The 21,348-nt window shown below is 40.6% G+C and overlaps 1 protein-coding gene across 2 annotated transcripts in view; it reads right to left on the bottom strand.

Moving 5' to 3' along the window:
- The window catches only part of znf423 (zinc finger protein 423), a 193,305-nt gene that overhangs the window by 141,106 nt on the left and 30,851 nt on the right, over nucleotides 1-21,348 (bottom strand). For both annotated transcript variants that reach the window (XM_042496260.1, XM_042496261.1), the window contains 2 exons: nucleotides 19,554-19,616; nucleotides 363-572 (listed from right to left, as the gene is read on the bottom strand). In XM_042496260.1, the coding sequence (XP_042352194.1) occupies nucleotides 363-572; nucleotides 19,554-19,616 (273 nt within the window). The remainder of the gene's footprint in view (nucleotides 1-362; nucleotides 573-19,553; nucleotides 19,617-21,348) is intronic.

The raw sequence follows: 21,348 nt of genomic DNA, 5'->3' as shown, positions 1-21,348 counted from the left end.
ATGATTTTCTGAAAATCTGCATTGTAGTAGCTTCAATGTTTGTCCTCAGGTGAGTAAATAACAGATTTAACTGTTGAGAAAGTAATAATATTAAAAAAATGTGTTTGTTTTTCCTCTTCCTCCTGTTTTAACCTTTCTTTGTCAGCTATCTCAATCATTGAATATTCAGGTTTCTATCACTAACTAGTCCTGATCATGTCTGTGCCTGCACCCACCAATGATGAATACAGGACTCCAAGTGTGTGACGGTATCAATGACGTGATAATGTTGGACATTTAGCTGCTTTTTCTGGGATTTTCTGATGTCAGAAACAAGTGTAAAGCTTGAGGCTTGTCAGTTGGATCCACATGAATGCTCTTACCAGCTGGGCAGTGGTTGGTTCTGTGTTCAGTGAGCTCAGCCAGACAGTCAAAGTCCTGTTGACAGTTGTCACAGGTGAACATGGACTCGTCATCGAGTTCATCGTCATGATCTCGGTCATCGCGCTCATCGTGCTCCTCTTGTTCTCCATCCTCACCGCCCGCCCCCTGACCTTCTTTGGGCTCTGCCTCTCGGTCAGACGCCGGGACCTCTGCAGACAAACACACATCATAAAACCGTGAGTTTAAAAGCTGAAGCAACTTCCCAAGAAGTCACTGACATATTCATCACCCTCACATGTTGTGCTTGGCCTGCTTTTACTTGCACAAATGGAATTTTCTTGGTCTCTCTACTTAATATATTTTACCACTGAGATGTGCAACTTGACTTTATTATAATGAGTGTCTGGAACATCGCTCTGGTATGTGATGGAGTGTGTGTGTGAATGTGTGTGTCCTGGTAGCAGACAGGCAGAGTGTGAGAGGGGACCAGAGGAAGGCTGCGTCGCCCCAATCCTCACTGCTCCATTGTGTCTCTATTTTCACACCTTATTATCACATTATAAACGCCGAGGATCCAATAGGACTGACACTGAAGACACTGGCTCAAGAGGAGGAGAGGAGAGGAGAGGAGAGGAGAGGAGAAAAATAAAGAAAAGATGGAGTTACATAATGTCAGTGCAAGGGATGAAAGACAAGAAAAACTAAGTTTGAGGGAAAGATGGTTAAAAAGCCGGAAAAAAGTATTGAGAGGAAACATGAATGAGTTGAACTTTTATGGCTTCAGATGCAGTAAAAGAAATTAATTTTTTGCTTTGTGCCCTCTGCTTTCTTTTTTTTTTTTTTTTTTTTACGTAGCACACTGCCTCCTGTCTCAAATTATTTAACCTCAGAGCAACACCCAGAGAATAACCCAACATAGCACATACAGCCCAAGATACTGCACCAATCACTAGAACAAAACCAAACCAGTCCAAAGTTGTAACAATCTTGAATAATGACAGCAGATGCCAGTAAAAGAAACTCAGATGGCGCAGCATTGGGAGCAATTTGGGGTTCTGTATCTCGCCCAAGAATACTTCGACATGTTGACTGGAGGAGACGGGAACTTCTGACTTGAGGAGGACCTGCTCTACCTCTGAGCAACAGCCGCCCCATTGCAAGAGAACATTTCTAGTATAAGACAATAATTTGTCAGTGAGCCTTGTGAGTTGTAATTGAGCCGAATTTTGTAACTTTATCTTTGTTAAATGTTTATGTATTAAATGTTATTCCTGGCTTCATATGAGTAGAGGACATTTCCACTTGCTGCCATGCAGGCTTATTGATACAATGTAAAATGACGCAGGTTTGTGCTAATAATGTTGTATTTGTAAGAGAATGTATCTAGTATGAGACAAGTGTTTTGTGCATGAAACTTGTGAGTTATAATGAAGCAAATTGGTTTATATGTTTGATTTCGTCGCCATTAAACATGTTTAATGGTTGTTTTGAATTTAAAATTTTTTACACCCGTGTCTTACTGCAGAGCGACACAGACACGCAGCACCGCACAAGTGTACATGCTCAGTGTGTAGGCCATGAATGGTGTAGGCTTGAGTACAGCTCTGTTAATCCCCCTTAACTCATTTCTGTGGAGGAGTGGGATTCTATTATCTTTAACTAATTACCAGAGACCGATGTATCCTCCTGAATCTTACGTCATTTTAAGTCCACACTGATGCATAGTCATGCTACTCGAATTTTTAAGGGTTTTAAGCGTGGAGCCAATAAAAACAAACTAGGATGTTGGGCGATAATGAGAAGACATGTCAATTTAGAAAAGCCTCCACAGCAGCGTCTATTTTGTCTATAGCTGCTTTTCAACCAAGAAACCAATGTTTCAATGTCACAAAGGCAACATTCAAAATCTGGACCCAGGCAAGCAAAAGGAAGAAAAGGTGTCAATATTCTACAACAATAAAAGCAATTAAACACCACAAGAACATTAATTAAAGCTCCCAGAATGACTATAGAGTTGACTGCAAAGAGAGTGACTCTCAAAAACACTGAAAAAGGAAAAGGTTTGCCAATGATTAATTGCAGGGCTGTATTGAAAGTATACAGTACATGCACCTTATAAATGGGTACTCATAAAGTTAAATCCCTTTTACTGAATTTGAATTGCTGGCCATTACAGAGAATCAATAAGATCCATTACTTTTAATGAAAAATAGACTTCCTTCAGTGAGTACACTTATGGGTCAAAAAAGACTCATTTTTGCCCATTAAGAGCTTTCAGCCTCCTTTTATGTGTGTGAGCAGCAAGCAGAAAATGTGTTTCGCTTTTGTGACGTGCTCTTCATCTATATGATTCTGTTTCTGATTTATGATCCTGATTTTTTTTTGTTATTTGAAAGCTTGTCGAGAGCTTTGTCAGCTCAGCATCAGCGTATCTGTGCAAGCACAAACTGGTTTTCTATCTGATCATTTCAGGTCCAATAAAACAAAAGTAAAAGAGTAACAGCAGCTTAGTCGTCGAGTTTGTGTTCGTGAGAGAGATTAGAGCGAGGTGCACGGGCTCCATCCCACTCTGATTTATTATTGGAGAGGTGTGATGGGAGAGAGGGATGGAGGGATGCTGGGAGGTGGGGAACGAGGGATTGAGGTGATGGGGTGTTAAGGGGGGCTGCAGGAGAGGAAGACAGTGATAGAGGGATAGAAGGAGGGATGGATGAAGGGATGGTGAAGAAGAGAGGGAGGGTGTTGGCCATCTGTCCAGTGGTGAGAGCACCGTCTGGCCAGGGAGAGAAAATGGCCCCTTGGCTGACAAAACGCACACACATGCACACGTGTACGCGCAGACACATGCCTCATGTATGCACACAATGTGCACAATCACAAATACACAGGTATGCATGCACATGCAAGCACACAGATGCACACACTAACTGGATACCTAAATAAGCTCACACAAACACACGTGTGTGTGAATGCTGGAATATCAATGTGGAGTTGCATGACTGACAATAATTCTACCAGATATCACATGTGATCAGAAGATTGCTTCCATAACTTCAGTAAGCACAGCAGATGATTTGCTACAACTGCTTCAGAATAAACACAGTTACAGTGATACTCAACTTATGGCTTAAGGGCCAAATCTGGGCCCTGGCAGAGTGCTGGGCTGCCCCTTTAAGCATTTTCTAATTCAAAATAAAAAAAAGTGATTTACACTGTGAATGTTTTTGCACTTTTAGTATACATAAGGTGCCAGAGTGCATAAAACAGCAATATAAAGCTTGTTTATAAAAAAGATGCCAGTGGAGGATCCCCAGCACCCCCTGACAGAGGTCCCAACCAAGCCCCTGATGTCAAAATGCCTGATCTTAAAATCGTAGAAAAAAAATGTTGAAAATATCCCAGAAATATTTTAAAATCATGAAAATGTCCTAAAATCCTAGAAACACCCTAAAGTCCTAGAAATATCTTAAAATCCCGGTAACATCCTAAAATCCTATGTCCTAAGCTAGAAAAATGTATGGGGATGCTGTGACTGACCCCTGGCCTTGTAACATTTTGCAAAAGTGGCCTCCAAATAAAGCAAGTTGAGATATAAAACCTCATGCAGGACAAACTAGTGCCAAATGTGGGTACCTAAGAGCACATTTGCATGAGAACGGCAGATTTAGACAAGAAGGAACGCCAAACGGTACACTGAAGTCTGGACGCTGGCCAAAGAGCTCCGAGGACTGTGTTTTATCGAAATATTCTCCCGGTAAATTTTCTCACACACACACACACACACACACACATACACACACACACACACACACACTATTAGACCAAAAAAGACAGAAGATTAGCTCGATGTGTGATTAGAAAAGAACAGAGGAGCAGAATTGTTTTTTAGTCTACAATGTCATGCCTGCAGCTTGTTCAGAAATTTTGTTTTTGTTATAACAGAGAAAGTCAAGCACTAAAAAGGCTACTCTTAGCTACTCCAGATACCAGAACTGGTACCAGTTACCCATTTATCTCAACTCAGTTAAGTGCAAAAATACAGGCGTAAGATAAAATCTGCACAGTAAAAAAAAATAAAATTTAAAATTAAAAAAATATTCTTAAAACATGTTCTTTCACTGCAATGGAAAATACAGACTTTTTTAAGGCATTTTTGAGAGAATTGTGTTTATATCTTATAACCATGCACATCTCTTATTTTGGGGACAAAAAGACTCCACAAAGTGTGCTTTGGAACCAAAATAAATGCTCTCTTCAAATTGCAGTGTTTTTTTTCAGTGCAGCATCTCCTACGTTCCTTTCAAAGAATATACTCACACACACACACACACACACACACACACACACACACACACACACACACACACACACACACACAGACACGCACTCACTCCCCAGGGTGCCCTGATGCCAGAGGTGAGGGCAGTGCCAACTCCAGTGCATGCCAACACAACCTGCTGTCATAGCAACAGAGGGAGGAGCCAGATGAAACCTCTCCATCTTGCACCCTCTGTCCTCTCTCTCCCTCCTTTTCTCTCAGAGTGCTTGTTTTTTTTCTTGTATACTCATCCTTTTCATTTGGTCACAGTGCAGAGAGATAAAGACAGAGAGACTAGTGTCAAAACAGAGGAGATAAAGGGACAAGAGAGGCTAAAACAGCTGGTGGTGTTCCTATTTGCACATGGACAGGATAATTATGTGTCTTCTTATGGATCTCAGAGGGAAGTTGATGGGAGCCCTACAAAGAGTACTGTAACTGTAAGATCCTACTAGATACTGTAGCTGTTATGATCATTACCGCCCTGAAGCTGTGGTAAAAGACCTCCTGGCTCGGCCTCAGTGTGTATCTGCATCAGTCAATTTATGTGTGCTTGCGTTGTGTTCTCAGCACCATGTGATGAAGCTGCGACGCTAAGTTTTTCAGCACAAAGGCAGGCCGAAGATAGTACACACTGAATGAGTCACTACCATAAGCACAGGTGCACGCACACTGGGTTGGCCAAATCTGACAACAATCTGTCGCTCTCTCTGTTTACCCCTCCATACACACTAAGCCACCGTTTGGTACATCCAAAACTGAGCGCTTTGAAAATATTTCTCAGAGCGTGGAAATCTGAAAACACCTGTCTCATGTTGTGGACAGGGGACAGGAAGCTTGTGTGAAGCGATGACGCACAGTTACAGACGCGTGCTTTGTGGCAGTGATGTTAAGAAGGCACGCTGCTGTTGTCTAAGTGTCATCACTTCACTTGATAACCCGGACAATTATTGGCTTAAATCACTGAACTGAAGAGGCTTTTATCTGGGACAGGTGTCTATAATGGACAGGCTTTTGATTCCTTTCACACAAAACTTGCTGAGCAAAGATGGGAAATGCAATCAAATGATTAATTTAACCCGGGCTTTATTTTATCCATAAACATGAGAAGAAGGTAATGAGCAACAAAAGAAGAAATGACCCAAAGGCTAGAAAAAAACCTGTGAAAAGCGCAAGTAAACCCCCCCCCCCCTAACGCAGACAGGCTTCAAAATGTGTCGCTATACTGGGCTTGTAAAAGGGACTGGATGTTTAATTAGGACTGGGTTTTTATTTAAAGTTTTATGACTTTTGTCATTAACCTGGATTTATGTTTATTTTGTCAGAGATTTTGAAATTTCATTGGCATCTCAGAAACACAGGAATTACTGTTCATTTATGACCCACAATTAAACCAACTTTAAACTCATTTATCTGTTAAACAGCAAAAGAAAACATGTTTATCAGTGTGTCCAGAGTGTACAAAAAGGTTTCAAATTTAAACAGTTTTTAGGTGTATCAGCATTAAATTAGCTGGACATTAGACTGTAACAGGTCGTGTATTTGTACTAATCTCTTGCAGTTTGGGGGTCGTGGCATGTGATGCTGGCATGGCGGGGGGTTGCTATAGCAACGTCACAAATCTGGGTAGCCCTGGTTCAGCTCTTTCAGGCGTCATTTGCAATAAACAGGGGGAAAATAATTCTTAACTGTGAAGCAATAAACAGCTATTAATATGGTGTTTAAACCATGTAAATATATTTTTAAAAAAGTTCAAAACAAATTTTTTTTGTAACATCCAACCATGTTGTTTCCACATTATGTCTTTAAAGTTAATAAAACCAAAAGTCAGAACAACTTCCCAATCAAATGAAATTTAAATTTTGGATTTTCTGAGGAGTGCTTGAATTCATCATTCATTATTGCACATATTAGCTTGGCCCATTGCATGCACGCAGCATGGGCTGAAAAATTCCTTGTAGTCACTTGAAATCGCAGTCCATTTCTGTGTTTTTGCACAGTTGGCTGACGCGTACCATACAGGAGTACACATGAAACCTTTTCCGGCACACGCAGCCACAGACTGGTGTAATGTGCTCGGGTGCGCTACACAATGTTTACACTAATCAAACAACTGCACTTTGGGGTTGAGTGTGCTCAGATTTAGACCTGGGTCTCTGATGTGAAAGCCCCCTAAATACAGTTATAACGGACTTCAGTTACACTCCTCATAATGCATCACTTTATTTTATATTATTCTATGTATTTAGTTTTTTTTCCAATTCCACATCGTATGAGATGTTTTAAGTTTTATAGCCTGTTGTGACCTGTTGCCTTTTGGGAAAGTCTGTTTGCCTGTCTGTTCAGTGTTTGTAAAGTTTAATACACAAGAGTTTGAAATGTTCGTTATATTTATAATAAAAAATAGTTTACCAGAGTTGCCAGGGGGCAAAATGCTCCCCCAATCCCCAGCGAGAGAATTTTAAGTGTCTGACACTTGCACTACTGTCTGTTCAAAATAAGTGAAAGCAAAAAGATCCTTATGCAACTGTTATTTTTCCACTGTACCAAACTGCGAATCCTAAACTGAGGTATGAACCGAACTGTGTGCACCCCTAAATCCCTACTGGACGTAGCTTTGTTAATAATGTTTTAGACTTATTTCTTGCCCATCTTGGTCATATTTTCACAAAACTCCCTTACATTTCCTCTCCCCTTTTCTACAACACCCCACCCCCAAAACTACACCAGAAAGAAGCAGCAGGCCTACTTAATGAAAGCAGGCACTCCCATGGGTGCTTAGGGTGCGGAGGGGTGTGTGTGTGTGTGTGTGTGTGTGTGTGTGTGTGTGTGTGTGTGTGTGTGTGTTGGGGTATTGATTGAATAGTACGACAGTGGTCCCTAGCAAATAGCATGTGTGCACCATCCACTCGCAGTCTCTCCTTCTTTCATACACAAAAACACACACACACACACACGTCAGCAGCATATAGCTATAGTCACTCGTAGACATACGAACACACATGCACACACACACGCTCTACAGAGAACCATTATCTCTGAGTCACAGACTGTCCCTATGCCAGGAATAACTGCACATTCTCTCTCTCTCTCTCTCTCTCTCTCTCTCTCTCTCTCTCTCTCTCTCTCTCTCTCTCTCTCTCTCTCTCTCTCTCTCAATTCTCTCTCTCTCTCTCTCTCTCTCTCTCTCTCTCTCTCTCTCTCACACACACACACACACACACACACACACACACACGCACAAACACCTCCAATCCCGAGCTCAGGCTGCTTGTTATATTCTTACGTCATCCAGAGACACACTTTAGGTCTAAATCACACAGTTTAAACATAGAAAATGTTTTTAACAATAAAATAACCACTAATCATTTTCACCTAAAAGCATTTGTTTCACAAGATGGGTTTATTACTGATCCTTGAGTCACAGAGTCCTGCTGATTTTTATTCTAGCCATGTAATGAGGGACTGAATCACACCTGGGATACACAGTGAAAGCAATTAAAGGAAATTAACTAGCAGGACAGAAAACCAGCAGTGTTCTGGGTCCTAAAGATGAAGACTGAAAAACCATCGTTTGGGTCTGCAGGAAAAAAAATAATGTACATATATATATATATATATATATATATATATATATATATATATATATATATATATATATATGTATGTATGTATGTATGTATGTATGTATGTATATATATATATATATATATATATATGTGTGTGTGTGTGTGTGTGTGTGTGTGTGTGTGTGTGTGTACACATACACACAAATGCAGCTAAGTCTCATTTATGGAAGCACATAAGAGATTTAAGAAATCTTAACACCACAGAATTTATTTCATTTAAATATTTTACTTTGAAAACCATGTCTTATATTTGCTCTGAACTCATGACTTTCAAACTAAAACAAGAAAATTCTTCATTTCTTCTTTTTTTTGGTTTGTTTTTTTGTTGTTTTTTTCTTTTTTTAATTTAAATTTCAAATAGATGAATTTACAACAAATAAATTGAGATACATGTTTTTTTAAGTAAAATATTGCAATGAATTCAGTAAGATAGGATTTGAAGTTTTGGGTCTGGCTGCGGATGTTGAGTTGGGGGTCAAGTCAGCAAACTAATTGGTCACGTGCAGGTGGCTGGGCCGATGTGGTACTGCACATCGTTCAGGAGGAGATCTTAAAAATCAGATCCATGCAGGACTCTGCTTCAAACCACTCAAGTCCAGACAACAGTAAAATAATAAGAAAACCAGGAAGTGTGGGTCTCTGCAGATAAATATACCACCACACACTTCTGGTGGGTCAGACGTGATGATTAAGAGGGATTACTTATCTATGAGTCAACTTAATACTTGTTTTTTTAAATCTGCATAACACATGCCACAGCAACAGCTACATGCTCAAACTATATATCATTCCTGAATAAATCAATCTTTGACGGTCTGGGACGGTCATGTACTCATGGACAATAAACTAGCCCTCATGACACCCCAGAGAAAGTCATATTATGTATAAAGGCCTATTTTTAAGACAATTTCCATATGCAGGCATCTGTGTATGACAGCAAGCAACATCAGGCAAGGATGTGGAGAAAAGATGTTTTTACACCGCGCGTCTCTAGAGGAACAGTAATAAGCCATATTCTTGGCTGTAACCACCAGCCTCAGTAACCTGAGGACAATGGGCTGTTTATTAACAGATAAAAATATAAATATATAAATGGATACCTCTGGAATAATGAGGTCACTTTGCATATCTGCAGGAAAGATATATGCAGGTGGTGTGTCTGCAGTGTGCTGGTGCATGTGTTTGTGTGTGTGTCTGTGTGTGTGTGTGCGCACCCTGGGTAATTAGATAAAGAGAAGTGAATTAGCAGAGTCCACAGTGCAGAATGATGTTACACAGCCTAACCACGCCTAGCTGAGACCCACTAATCACCACTCGTTAGGCTCACAGAAGAGTCTGTGTGGATGTTTGTGTGTGTTCGTAGCATGGGTGTGTTTGCTAGTTGTGTGTCTTTTCCCCATTACCCATGTTGAAATGAGTTCATTGAGGTAATTAGTGAGCTAAATGATAATAAGCCCTAAACAAACGGGATGGGAGAGAGAAAGTCAGGCAGGTTTTGCCCCCTTCTCTCCTAAAAAACTGGAATAAATACTAGGGGTGTAACAACCCATCTATTTGCACCGATATATAGATTAAATGAGCAATGATCACGTATCATCGATGCAAAGTGTAAACATTGATCCATATGATCCTCTCTCAGATGCGCCTTTGTTTTGAAATTCTGTGTCACCGTCACTAAGCGTTCGGTAGACGATGGAAAGCAGCTCGGGGTTAACAGATAGAGCATGTCATATGTAAACAAAAGCTGCACTAGGGAAACACAACACACATGCCAGGCATCTCACTTTGCTAACTTCTTGCAGCAGTATTAGCTGCTCTGTTACAACAATGTTTTACTGAAAAAAGCATGCATGCAGACTGAAATTCATCCGTGTTGTTCTGTCGGGGATGCAGTGACTTAAACCAAAGGCGAGTAAGAGATAGCATTAGTAATACATATCAATTGGTTAATTTATGAGAAAAGTAAAAGTCTGCTAGCCTCTAAGCTCATTTATGCAATGTAAAATGCCATAGGCTTATGCTAAGAATGTTAGCATGTTGTATGTGTGGGGAAAACACAATTTACAAAAGACAGTTGTTTTGTCTTTGATACTTGACAGTTATGATTGAGCTGATTTTTATGCATTTGTTAAAAGATCTTGTTGTTAATCCACGTTTTGAGGATGTTGGGAGAAGTTTGTCTTCAAGTCAGTTTTAGGAAAGAAATCACAGTTTGGATTAAAATGAAAACATTTTATTTTCCCAGAAAGCACTTTCTGAAAGAATTAAGCAGTTTTAACTATTTCCAATTATTTAGATGATGTTGTTTTTTTTTTTTTATCTTTTTTGGCCAAAAGCAAGACAAAAAATGAGGTGGCAGCCTTCTCTGCAACTGACTGTGTTACAGAGCATATTGTATCAGCTCATATTCTCTGTGATATCAGCAAATATCGTATCGCTGTCGGAAGTATTGATGCAATATTCATATGGTGTTGAACACAGTGATTTACACCCCTAATATATACTGAACAAAGAGCCCCCAACGGTGGATCCAAGTACACTTCATATAGATAGGCTCCATCCCACAGTATGACTTTGGTTTCATGGCAAAGTCATGAGCAGTTGCCAAAATACACTAGTGGAGACACAAACTAGAACACCAAATATCAAACACACAGTCAGCATGACCAATGTACATCTCTATATATCCTGCGGGAAGAAAACTAGGGAACTAATGAACACTGGGAAATGTTCCTGAACTGCCCCTGGGTGATAGAAGTGCACTGAAAGAGAGTGCCAGAGCTAGAGGGAGACTTAAAGGGGAATAAAACATACTGTAATACTGCAAAGGTAAGGTAGTTATTCAAGTGTTGGATTTGGCAGCCAGGATCTGGTACTGTGGCCTGTCTGGGACACACTCTGCAGCTCAGAGAGATGTATATCTGTCGGCCAAGCATACATAAAACACACTCGCGCACACACACATATGTCTGTGTAAGCCTAAAACCGGCATCAAAAGGTGGAGAAAAAGTGTGTGTGCAGCTTCCAGCAGAATGTTTAGAAACCAAACAGTCCCGACACAAGGCTTTCATTCTGCTCCACGTCGCAGTCCACACTGGACCAGGATTCACAGGCACCTGGCCGGGCACCACCACCTTCCGCAGGGCTATGAGGTTAAAGTCAGACCTGCATCACATGAGTGCCAGTCGGTGGTGTTTACCGAGTCAAAACCTTTTAGTCAGGACAATTCAGGACAAGAGATATACCAGCAGGCAAAAAATATTTTCATAATTACTGAAATAATATAATTAAAATTGTTTAACACAAAAATATATTGAGATTTATTTTAGATTTTAACACTTTTTTGGCTATTTTTTTTAAAGTTTATTTTTAACTTTTCTTTTTTGTGCTTATTTTCAGGTAATGTTCTTTCTTATAGGCTAAACATATTTTTAATCCTTTTTTTGGCCCATTTTTGGGTAGTTTCTTAATTTGCTCATTGCCTTCTTTCCATTATTTTGGAAAGAAATTAAGCCAATGTGCTCTGTGCTCTGTGGTTGCAAAGGGTTAATTGTGCAGCTCTACTCTGCACACTGATGTTGTATTGATGACATATCTATCTGATTACGAGAGGTTACGTTTTTACTTAATTCAATCTGTCCGTTTATTAAATACAGCTGAAAACTCCCTGAATTTAAACGCAGTATTACAGCGCGGTGATACTGCTGGTGAGACGGTAACCGTCAGCACCTATTTGAGCTCAAAATGTTCAGAAGTGGGCACGTACAAAGAATGGTGGACACATTTGGCACAGAGTGCACACTCAAAAGCACGCTGAAATACACACACACACACACACACACACACACACACACACACACACAGGCTGAACAGGTGCAGCTGGACACAACAACACAGGCCTGCTTCTCTTGTCTCTCCGGAGAATGACCCCCCCCCACCCCTCCCTCCCTCCCTCACCCTCTGCCTTGCTCTGTTCGAGTGTGTATGTGTGGGTGTGTGTGGGTGTATGTTTGGTGGCTATATAAAGAGGCCATCTCTCCTCACCTCCTCCCCTCTGCCTCCCACCTCATGTTCTTCCCCCCACCATAGCCTGTGTACGTGTGTGTGAGTGTGTGTGTGTGTGTGTGTGTGTGTGTACATTGTGTGTGTCTGTGTGTATTTTCACAATACAAGGCCCCTCCCCTCGGGAGGTGATCTGCTGAGCCGCAGAGTACCCGTCACACACAGATACACACTCACACATGTATATGCACACACCTACACACACAGACCCCTGGGACGCGCTGCGGCAAGGGAAAGCAGCACCCAACACCAATGTCTGGAAACAGGATGATGAAAGAGCCACTCACGTCATGGAAGGAAGCAGAAAAGACACACAAACACAGTATGTACACAAACACACATAAAAATCAGCCGCACACGCAATGCACACGCTAATCGGCAAAAAAGCATATTTGCAAACAAGTTAACAGCTGCTCACCTTATTTGAATTTTTAGTGCATACACATACACACTGACAAAAATTACATACACACACAGAAGGGCTTAAATGCTGCATTACACACAAAAAACACAGATGCACTGTGCGCTGTCACAAGCAGGCAATAATAGTTCACACACACACACACACACACACACACACACACACACACACACACACACAGGAACTGTTTTCCTGTGGTAGCCTTGGGGAAATTAAAACTACATTATGGACCTCCAGAGGGTAGCGGTGAGAGAGGGATGGAGGAAGAGGAAAAGAGAGAGAGGAAGCGAGAGAGAGGAGGGAGAAGGGCCAGTGTCCTGTTTTTCTCAGCTCTGGCCATCAAGACATTACAGTGAACCTGGAGAACAGTGATACCGCCCGTAATCACCCTGCACTCTTTCACCTCCTCGTTTCTAATGTGTTTTTTTACTTTTCCTCCGAAACCTCAACATTCCTCACATTCTCTATCCTTATGGATGGATAATAAAAAAGATGAGATCATGTATTCTCCAATCTCACGATAATGACCTTTAGATTTAATCATTATTTGTGTTTTTCATTTTGTCTCTTGAACTAAAGACAAGCACGAACACACTAAGGCACTTTGGGTCTTATAAGATTCAATGCGTCAGTGCTATTTTCTTCATTTACAGTTTGTCTAAATTTGTGAACATTTGTATTTAGTGACTTTTAACCCCTTAAAACCTCTCTGAGAGGATGCTGGGTAAACTGTCCTTGAACCTCTGACCCCTCCAATGACCTACTCTGAACAAGACAGATGTGGTGCATCTTTCTGAACTAATAACCACACAGCCATGAGGTGTATTTTCACCTGTAGTTGGACTTCAAGAAAGAATCTGGGTTGTTACACTGGAGAAAATAGTACCTCTGCTGACATTTGTCAAAATGGTAAATACTCCCACAAGAATACTGGAGGAACAGTCCACATGAACACACACACACACACGCACACACACAGAGGAGTGTATTTGAAAAAATACTTGAACTGTGAAAATGACTTTTTTGTTTGTTTTGTAGATAGATGAGTGACAAAGCATTTACATTTGTCATGTGTCATTTTTGTTGCAGTTTCAAGGACACGAGTACTAAAAAATTGCATTAACAAAAACTAAATTGATCCAGCTGTGATTTAACACACACAAACACTCTTTCTGTCATCTGATAGGTGGAGGCAACTTTCTGGCCGGCCAGTCATGTCTGTGTCCCCACACACCCATAAACACACACACACACACACACACACACACACACACACACACACACACACACACACATGCGCATGCACTCAAATTCACACACCGCTTAGCTGAGAATAACAATAATGCAGTAAGGTCTCAGTTTCTCAGTTTCAGCTTGGGGACCTGACAAACCTTTTCCATGATGACTCACTGGCTCTTTCTGTATGTGACTCTAAGTGTGTGTTGTCCAAGAGAAACAGTACGAGTGTGTGTGTGTGTGTGTGTGTGTGTGTGTGTGTGTAGTCTATAGTAGACTGTCTGACAAGAATTGAAAAAAAAAAACAAGACTCTAGAGGAAGAGAGGAGGATTTCAGCATAGACACTCACAAACACACACAAACACACACATCCCTCTGAAGTGCACTGCTCACTGGTTGGACATGTGTCTCCTGCCTGGTTTGTCCTACATGAGACTGAACATACATCTGAATGACTGAGTCTTAAAACAGGGCAATTCTGCTGCTGCCCTCCCTCCCCAAACCCTCCTCTGTCATTTCTTTACTCTGTACTTAGCAACTTTGCTCTTCTTCTCCTCTAAGCACACCGGGGGAGCGAGGGAACAAGAGAGGAAACAAGGGAGGAAACAAGAGAGGAAACAAGGGAGGACGGGGACGAGTTGTTTTTCTGGCCCACTAAGAGGTGGCATGAGCAGGGGAAAGAGAGATATAGGATGTTGGGGCACCTTCGACCTCCAAAGAGTCGAAGAGACATGGAGGAGAGCGGAAGAGGCGGAGTGGTGGAAGAAGTATTTAGCTTCTTAAGTCAAAGTATTAAAACACTGTAAAAAATACTTTGTCACAAGTTAAAGTCCTGCATTGAAAATGTCACTTCAGTAAAAGTTTGGAGTGGGGGGAAAAACGATTTACATAAGAATCTCGATTCCCGTTTTTAACGACGCAGAATCGATTCAAAAATCCTAAACATCGATAATAGCCTATAATTACTAAATGTAGTCTATTCTTAACCCTCGAAATTCTTTCACATTTAGGAAAGTCTTAATAATTTTGAGACCGTTTGTCGGATCTTACTTTTTTCGCCGGTGAAAGCTGTCGGCTGTGCCGTTCAGAGGGGTGACTCCGGTGCTCGCAGCTCAGTATCCAGCCTGTGGATTCGGTTGTTTTTACGGGACCTTGTTCAATAAATCCGTAACGATAAATCCGATACTGGGTGTCTTACGTCTATAGTTTATCCATATTTTGATGATGGAGGTACATCAGCATCGATGCTAAACGCCATATTGGCTTCCCATGGTTCCTTTGGAGAGGTCAGAGGTTTGTTTTGGTCTTGTCCACCAATCGGAAGACGATCCGACGCGTTGTATCCGCCTACGTATGCTATACGTCATCTATCGCAAACTGCACTGTGATTGGCCTAATTGTCCTGCATCTGTCGCTCTGTGTTATTGGTAGCGCCTCGTTTATTAGAATAAATTCTGGTAGCCGCTATCATAATAATAATAATAATAATAATAATAATAAATAATAATAAATAATAATAATACTAATTACTAATAATAATAATAATAATAATAATAATAATAAATAAATAATAATAATAATAATATTAATGAGACAAAGGTAAACTAGGGGACAGTCTAACAAGCAGCAGGGCCTCATATGTTCACTGCAGGCAGAGCAGGCAGGAGAAGCAGGCCCCTCTCTGAAGTGTCAGGAGTGTGATGTGGCCCTCTGCATCATCACAGAGAGGAGCTGCTTTGCAGAAGGGCATGGATAATGGGATACACGAACAACAGAAAAAAAAAAAATGCTGGGACTTTTTTGGAAAAGTGTGTCCAGTTTTTGAACTAAAATAATTAGAAAGGTTATTTTCCAACACTCAGGAGAAAGCTTGTATATAATAAAACCTCCATAATTTCATATACACTTTGCTTTCATAACATAATATGCCACTGGCAATACAGACTGGAGCAGATCCTGAAATTACACCTCCTATATTTTGAATCGGAAATCGGTTTTAAATCGAGAATCGATTCTGAATCGAATCATGACCCCAAGAATCGAAATCGAATCGACTCGTGAGATACTGAAAGATTCACACCCCTAGTAAAAGTAACAAAATATATTTTTGAAAAAAGTATACTGAAAATATTAAAAGTGCCAACGCAGAATAACCTTAAAAAAAAAACACACAAATTGAAACACACAAAAGAAAGACAGAACCCCCCCCCCCCCCCAAAAAAAAAAAATCTCTTAAAAGAAATTTAAAAATACACTCACATTAGAAAAAAAATACAAAATTAAAACAACAAAAACCTCAAAATGATTTTTAAAATATATTTAAAAACATCCCAAAAAAAATATTTAAAAAAAAAAAAAAACAAAAAAAAAAAAAACAAATAAAAAAACAGAAATATATCTAAAAAAACAGAAAAAAGACTTAAATAATATTAATAAATTTGCAATTAATTTTCTGTTGTCTGACTTTAGGTAATTTGATTCATAATAAAACATCATATTTTATAAACTGCTCTCATTTATGTAAAAAATATTAATCTGTAAAGTAACTAAAGTGTTAAAATAAAACGTCCAACAAGTATAAAGTGACATGAAAAGAAAACACTTTAGTAAAGTGCGAGTAACTCAGATTTGTTCTTGAGTGCAGTACTTGAGCAAATGTACTTAGTTACATTCCACCACTGGAAAGGAGGAGATTTAGGAAGAGGGGAGAATAGGTTGGCTCGATGCTATTCCCTTTGAGTCACCCTCCCACCTCCCTCCGCCTTCCCTCCCGCGGGTCTTTCCAAACTCAACACACATTTTCCAGAGAAAGTGAAAGAGAGACAGAGCGAGAGCGACAGAAGAAAAGAGCAGAGAAAAGACGGAGGAGGGCTGGAAGCTTGTGAATTTAAGCAGAATAGGAAGGTATATTTCTCCTTTCTCTCTTTTTCTCTCTCCCCCTTTCTCACCCCGTCCTTGTCGACACCATCTCCCAGGGAGTAAAAGAAACAAGGTCTTCTTTTTGAATCTGCTTGACTAAGGGATAGGCAGCAATTCTCACTTCTTTCCTCTCACACACACACGCACGCACACTTACTCTAATATGAGCACAGACAAAAAAGTATAAAAAGTAAGGGATGGAAGAAGAGAGACAGACGACGAGAAAGACAGACACAGACATTTAGGAAGGCAGAAAGAGACGAGCATGCAGAGAGAGAGAGAAATAGTGATGCAGAAGATGCTGGGACAGGGAATTGATGGTAAAATCCAAATTGAAAGAGTGGCTGAGTAAGGGAATATGGGACAGTATGTTTTTATGGGAGGAAAAGTGTGAGATAGGTGTGTGTGTGTGTGTGTGTGTGTGTGTGTGTGTGTGTGTGTGTCATGGGACTCCAGCTTCCTGCAGGAACTGACACACACAGCAGTTCTAGTGAGCCACCCAGGACCTCAGTCAGCACCCCCCTTAACACGCACACGAGAGATACACACACACACACACACACACACACATGCAGTGCCCCTGGAGGAGAGTTAGCACGGGTCTGAGGAGGGAGGGGGGCAGGGATGGGAGGGTTCAGTACGTCATAGACACCCCAAGGGTCATACTTTCCTATCCTCGTATCCCTGCAGAGCTGAACGAGAGACGGGGCAGGAGAGGTAGAGAGAGAGATAACTGCATATTTACCACATTCAGCAGTATCTTATTTCCCTGTTGGGATCTAGTCAGAGGAAGTGTTTAACTGTTCTCTGATAGGCTGCAAACCAGAGCAGAAAAACTAGCTACAGCTGACAAATAACTACAGCAGTCAAACTGTTTTTGCCGTGGTTAGGAGAAATGTATAATTTGGTCTTCACTAATTAACTTTACGTACTACGGTGAGATGAATGTCAGTAGTTAGCATATGGAGCCTGCAGATGCAACATTTTTCACCCATCTTAGACACATTACAGCAGTATGTATACTAAAAGTGAAAAAAAGTCCCACACTTCCTAAATACTACCTTTTCTTATAATGATATTATCTGGATCATACATATCCAGTGCAGTCATGTCATTTACCTCGAATTCAACAACTGATCTCTTAAGGCGGATTTTCATTTCAGATTTGTGCAAATCTTAGGCGATATTTTCAAAAGGTCGATAAAACACTATTGCAAGATGACTGCAAGTTTCCCTTGAGTAATGTTTTGTGACTTCTTCTCTTGCCATAACATTACAAGAAGCATGGCGATGTATGTTCAAAACATTAGCTGGTTTATTTCTTTTGCAGCCATCATACTAGTCACCATTTTTTCCAATGGAAGGCGACGTAGGCGTGTTATGCGAGTGATAATGGAAAGGCGAGCCCCTTATACGTGGAAGCGGCCACATTTGAGGAATTTCTGGGAGGTGATAGTCCACTATTTCACAGAGGAATTGTGGATTCAAAACTTCTGGATGATCGGCTCAACTTTTGAAGAGTTATGTGATGCAATAACAGCTCGTGTAGCTCCTGATGCATCATGAGGGAGCCAGTTCCTGTTGACAAGCAGATAGCCATAGCATCATGTGACCTAGAAAAGTGAGAAAAGTGTCTCCATTGCTGTTTTGAGAAATATGGCTTTTTCGAACCACAGTTCACAATTTCAGTTTGCGCAATTTAAAGGGTTAATGGAAACCTGCCTGCTGTCATATTGAATGTCTACCTGAAACATGTTCAACCTCTATAAATCAAAAGGAACAAATAGTACATTTTTCGTATCGATCAGCAAATTTTGATTCGACTGAATCCACTGGCATCTATCTATAACGACACATAAATAAAAAAGTTCAGAGCGCAGCTGGTTCAGTTGTTCATTTTCCATCAAGGCAAAAGGGCGAGTGAGGATAATTTCAAATTTCCATCTCAGGGTGGAAATAAGCGAGAGGGGAGGATAGAGGAGGGGAGGGAGAGCCAGAAAGGGGGAGAAAGACAGCAGTTGGTTTGGAGAAACCGCAAGGAAAAACAAAATCCAAGAAAAGAACAAAAAGGAAAAGAAAAGCCCTACCATCTCTCTGACTTCCTCCCAGGATATCACCAGACCACAGAGAGTAGTGAAAAAGCACACAAATCTCTCTCTTGTCCCCCCCTCCACCCATCTTTCTCTCTCCATATCCCCTTTGTCGTCTCTCTTTCCATTCAGTCTCACTCCTGAGACCAACAAGAGCTCTGTCTCTTTTCACATCTCCCTCTCATTCCCTCTTTTTTTCTCTTCAAATCCCCTCTTCTCTTGCTTATATAGTATTTCTTTCCCCCAATACGTTCAATCCCTCCATCGTAACTCCTCTATGTTCAATTCATCTTTCCATCTTTTCCACCCTTTTCTCCCTGATATCCCTCTGAGCAGGCCATTATAAACCATGTGGAATTGATATTAAAAATTGTGTGTGTGACTGTGTGTTTGTGCGTGAGAGACGTATAGACTTAAGCCTCTTGTGTTTGCTGGAACTGGAATTACATTATCAGTGTCTGTGTGTGTGTGTGTGTGTGTGTGTGTGTGTGTGTGTGTGTATGCGCGCACAAACCTGTCTGGACAGTTGATTCATCCCAGGTCCCTCCGCACTCTGAAGACTCCCCTTCTTCTACCGCTGGGGAGAAAGAAAGACAGACATATAGATAAATTAAAATGTTTGTTTTGTACTTTTATTTCAGTCAGCAAGCAGAAAGTGCAAAAGAAAAGTCAGACTGTCCAAAAAAAACACGATCACAAGCAATAATGTGCCCAATTTCAGCTGAATAGATAAAAAAAAAAAAGAATCAACAACTATTTCATTAATATATAAATCTTTTCAATAATTTTTTTCTAGTAGAAATGTCAAATCAGTTCTGTGTTCCTAATTGTGATATTTTGCTTCTTTTCTTTGAGTTATTTTAAAATGAACAAAATATTTTATGGCTTAATACTGTCACAGTCTTCACACATCAAGTCCCTTTTATTCAAACGCATTTTAAAAATTTTTGTCCAATAAAAATAGTTTTCGTAAAGAAATCTTCTTCACTGAGTACAATGTGTTTTATAGTCCTATCTGTTGTGGAAATATGCAACACAGTGCAAAATGTAAAAGTGCATTTTCTCCCTTGCTTCTCTCCACTGGAGTTACCTCCCTGGCTGTCGCCTCTCTCTGCCCGCCTCTTGCATTTGGCACCACGGCTACACGAAATGATAGAGTGCAGCTACTGAAGTGCACTCTGCTGTAAGCATCATCGTTGCACTTGTGCGCTTGCTGCTAAGACTTTATCTGCACTTTAATAGGGAAGCTGGTTAATTAAAATTCAATGACTTATGGAGAAGGGGTGGAATTAAATAAGTTTGTACTTCTTCTCACTCCTTTTCAAATATGTAAACCAAGTCGTGTTTGACCATCTCGTTTGCTATATTTGTTCAGCGTCTGTAAATATTACTTTTTTTTGTCAGTCTGCCTGTTTGTATAATCATTTCTGTATTTTCTTTTTTACATCTTTGCAATAAATCCAATCAAGCAGCAAACCACAAACCGTGATTTTATATAAGGCCATGGAGTCTGCATGTATCTTTCCCTCAAAATCTGTTGTTTACCACCCCTAAAAATAAACCCTGGGAGCAACAAACAGGCAGGTATGAACAATCTCAGTGTCCTGAGAGCTCTCTGACACACAAACACAGAGCCGATCAGAGCAGGAATGTGACACTGACTTCCTGGGTACAAAAGGAAGGAGGGAAGTACAGCTGGCACACAAACAGGAAATGGCTGGAGTCACCGCACAATGGGGTTTCCTGTAACACCCCCCCACCGCCACACGATTCCTCACTTCTCACTTACTCCTCTCTGCCTCTGATCTCTCAAAATCCTCGTTCTCATCCTGCTTTCGCCACCAACTCCCCCACCGTGCAACTCTTTATACCTCTCCTCATATTCCTCACTCCATATCCTCATCCACTTGGCCATGCCCATCCTCACAGTGAAGCGAGGCCAAAAGCTCAAATGTAAACAAGAAGTTATAAATCAATGAAGTGTTCCTTTCAAAGGAAAAACAAACTGCTGAGATGTTTCTTGTTTCGGTTACACCTCTCGTGTTAACTCGCACACAAATACGCTGTATGTGCAGAACAAATATGAGGAAAGACTTGGATGCCAAATGTATGGTGTACAGTTTTTTCTGGTAGTATTGTAGACCACCAAAACTATAATTAGAAACCGATATTGGGATGTAAAATTCTACATGCCAAACCCACAAGAGCAGCCCAGTTTGAGGACAGCATAAATACGTATAGCCTAACATATAACGCGTCTTTGTGAAGTTGAAATGAAGCATTTCACAGGGCTCAATATAGAGCGGTGA

This window comes from Plectropomus leopardus, chromosome 11, assembly GCF_008729295.1.
Source record: "Plectropomus leopardus isolate mb chromosome 11, YSFRI_Pleo_2.0, whole genome shotgun sequence".
Lineage (NCBI taxonomy): Eukaryota > Metazoa > Chordata > Actinopteri > Perciformes > Serranidae > Plectropomus > Plectropomus leopardus.
Note: the sequence above shows the minus strand (reverse complement) of the source record. Positions and strands in the feature narration are given on the sequence as shown.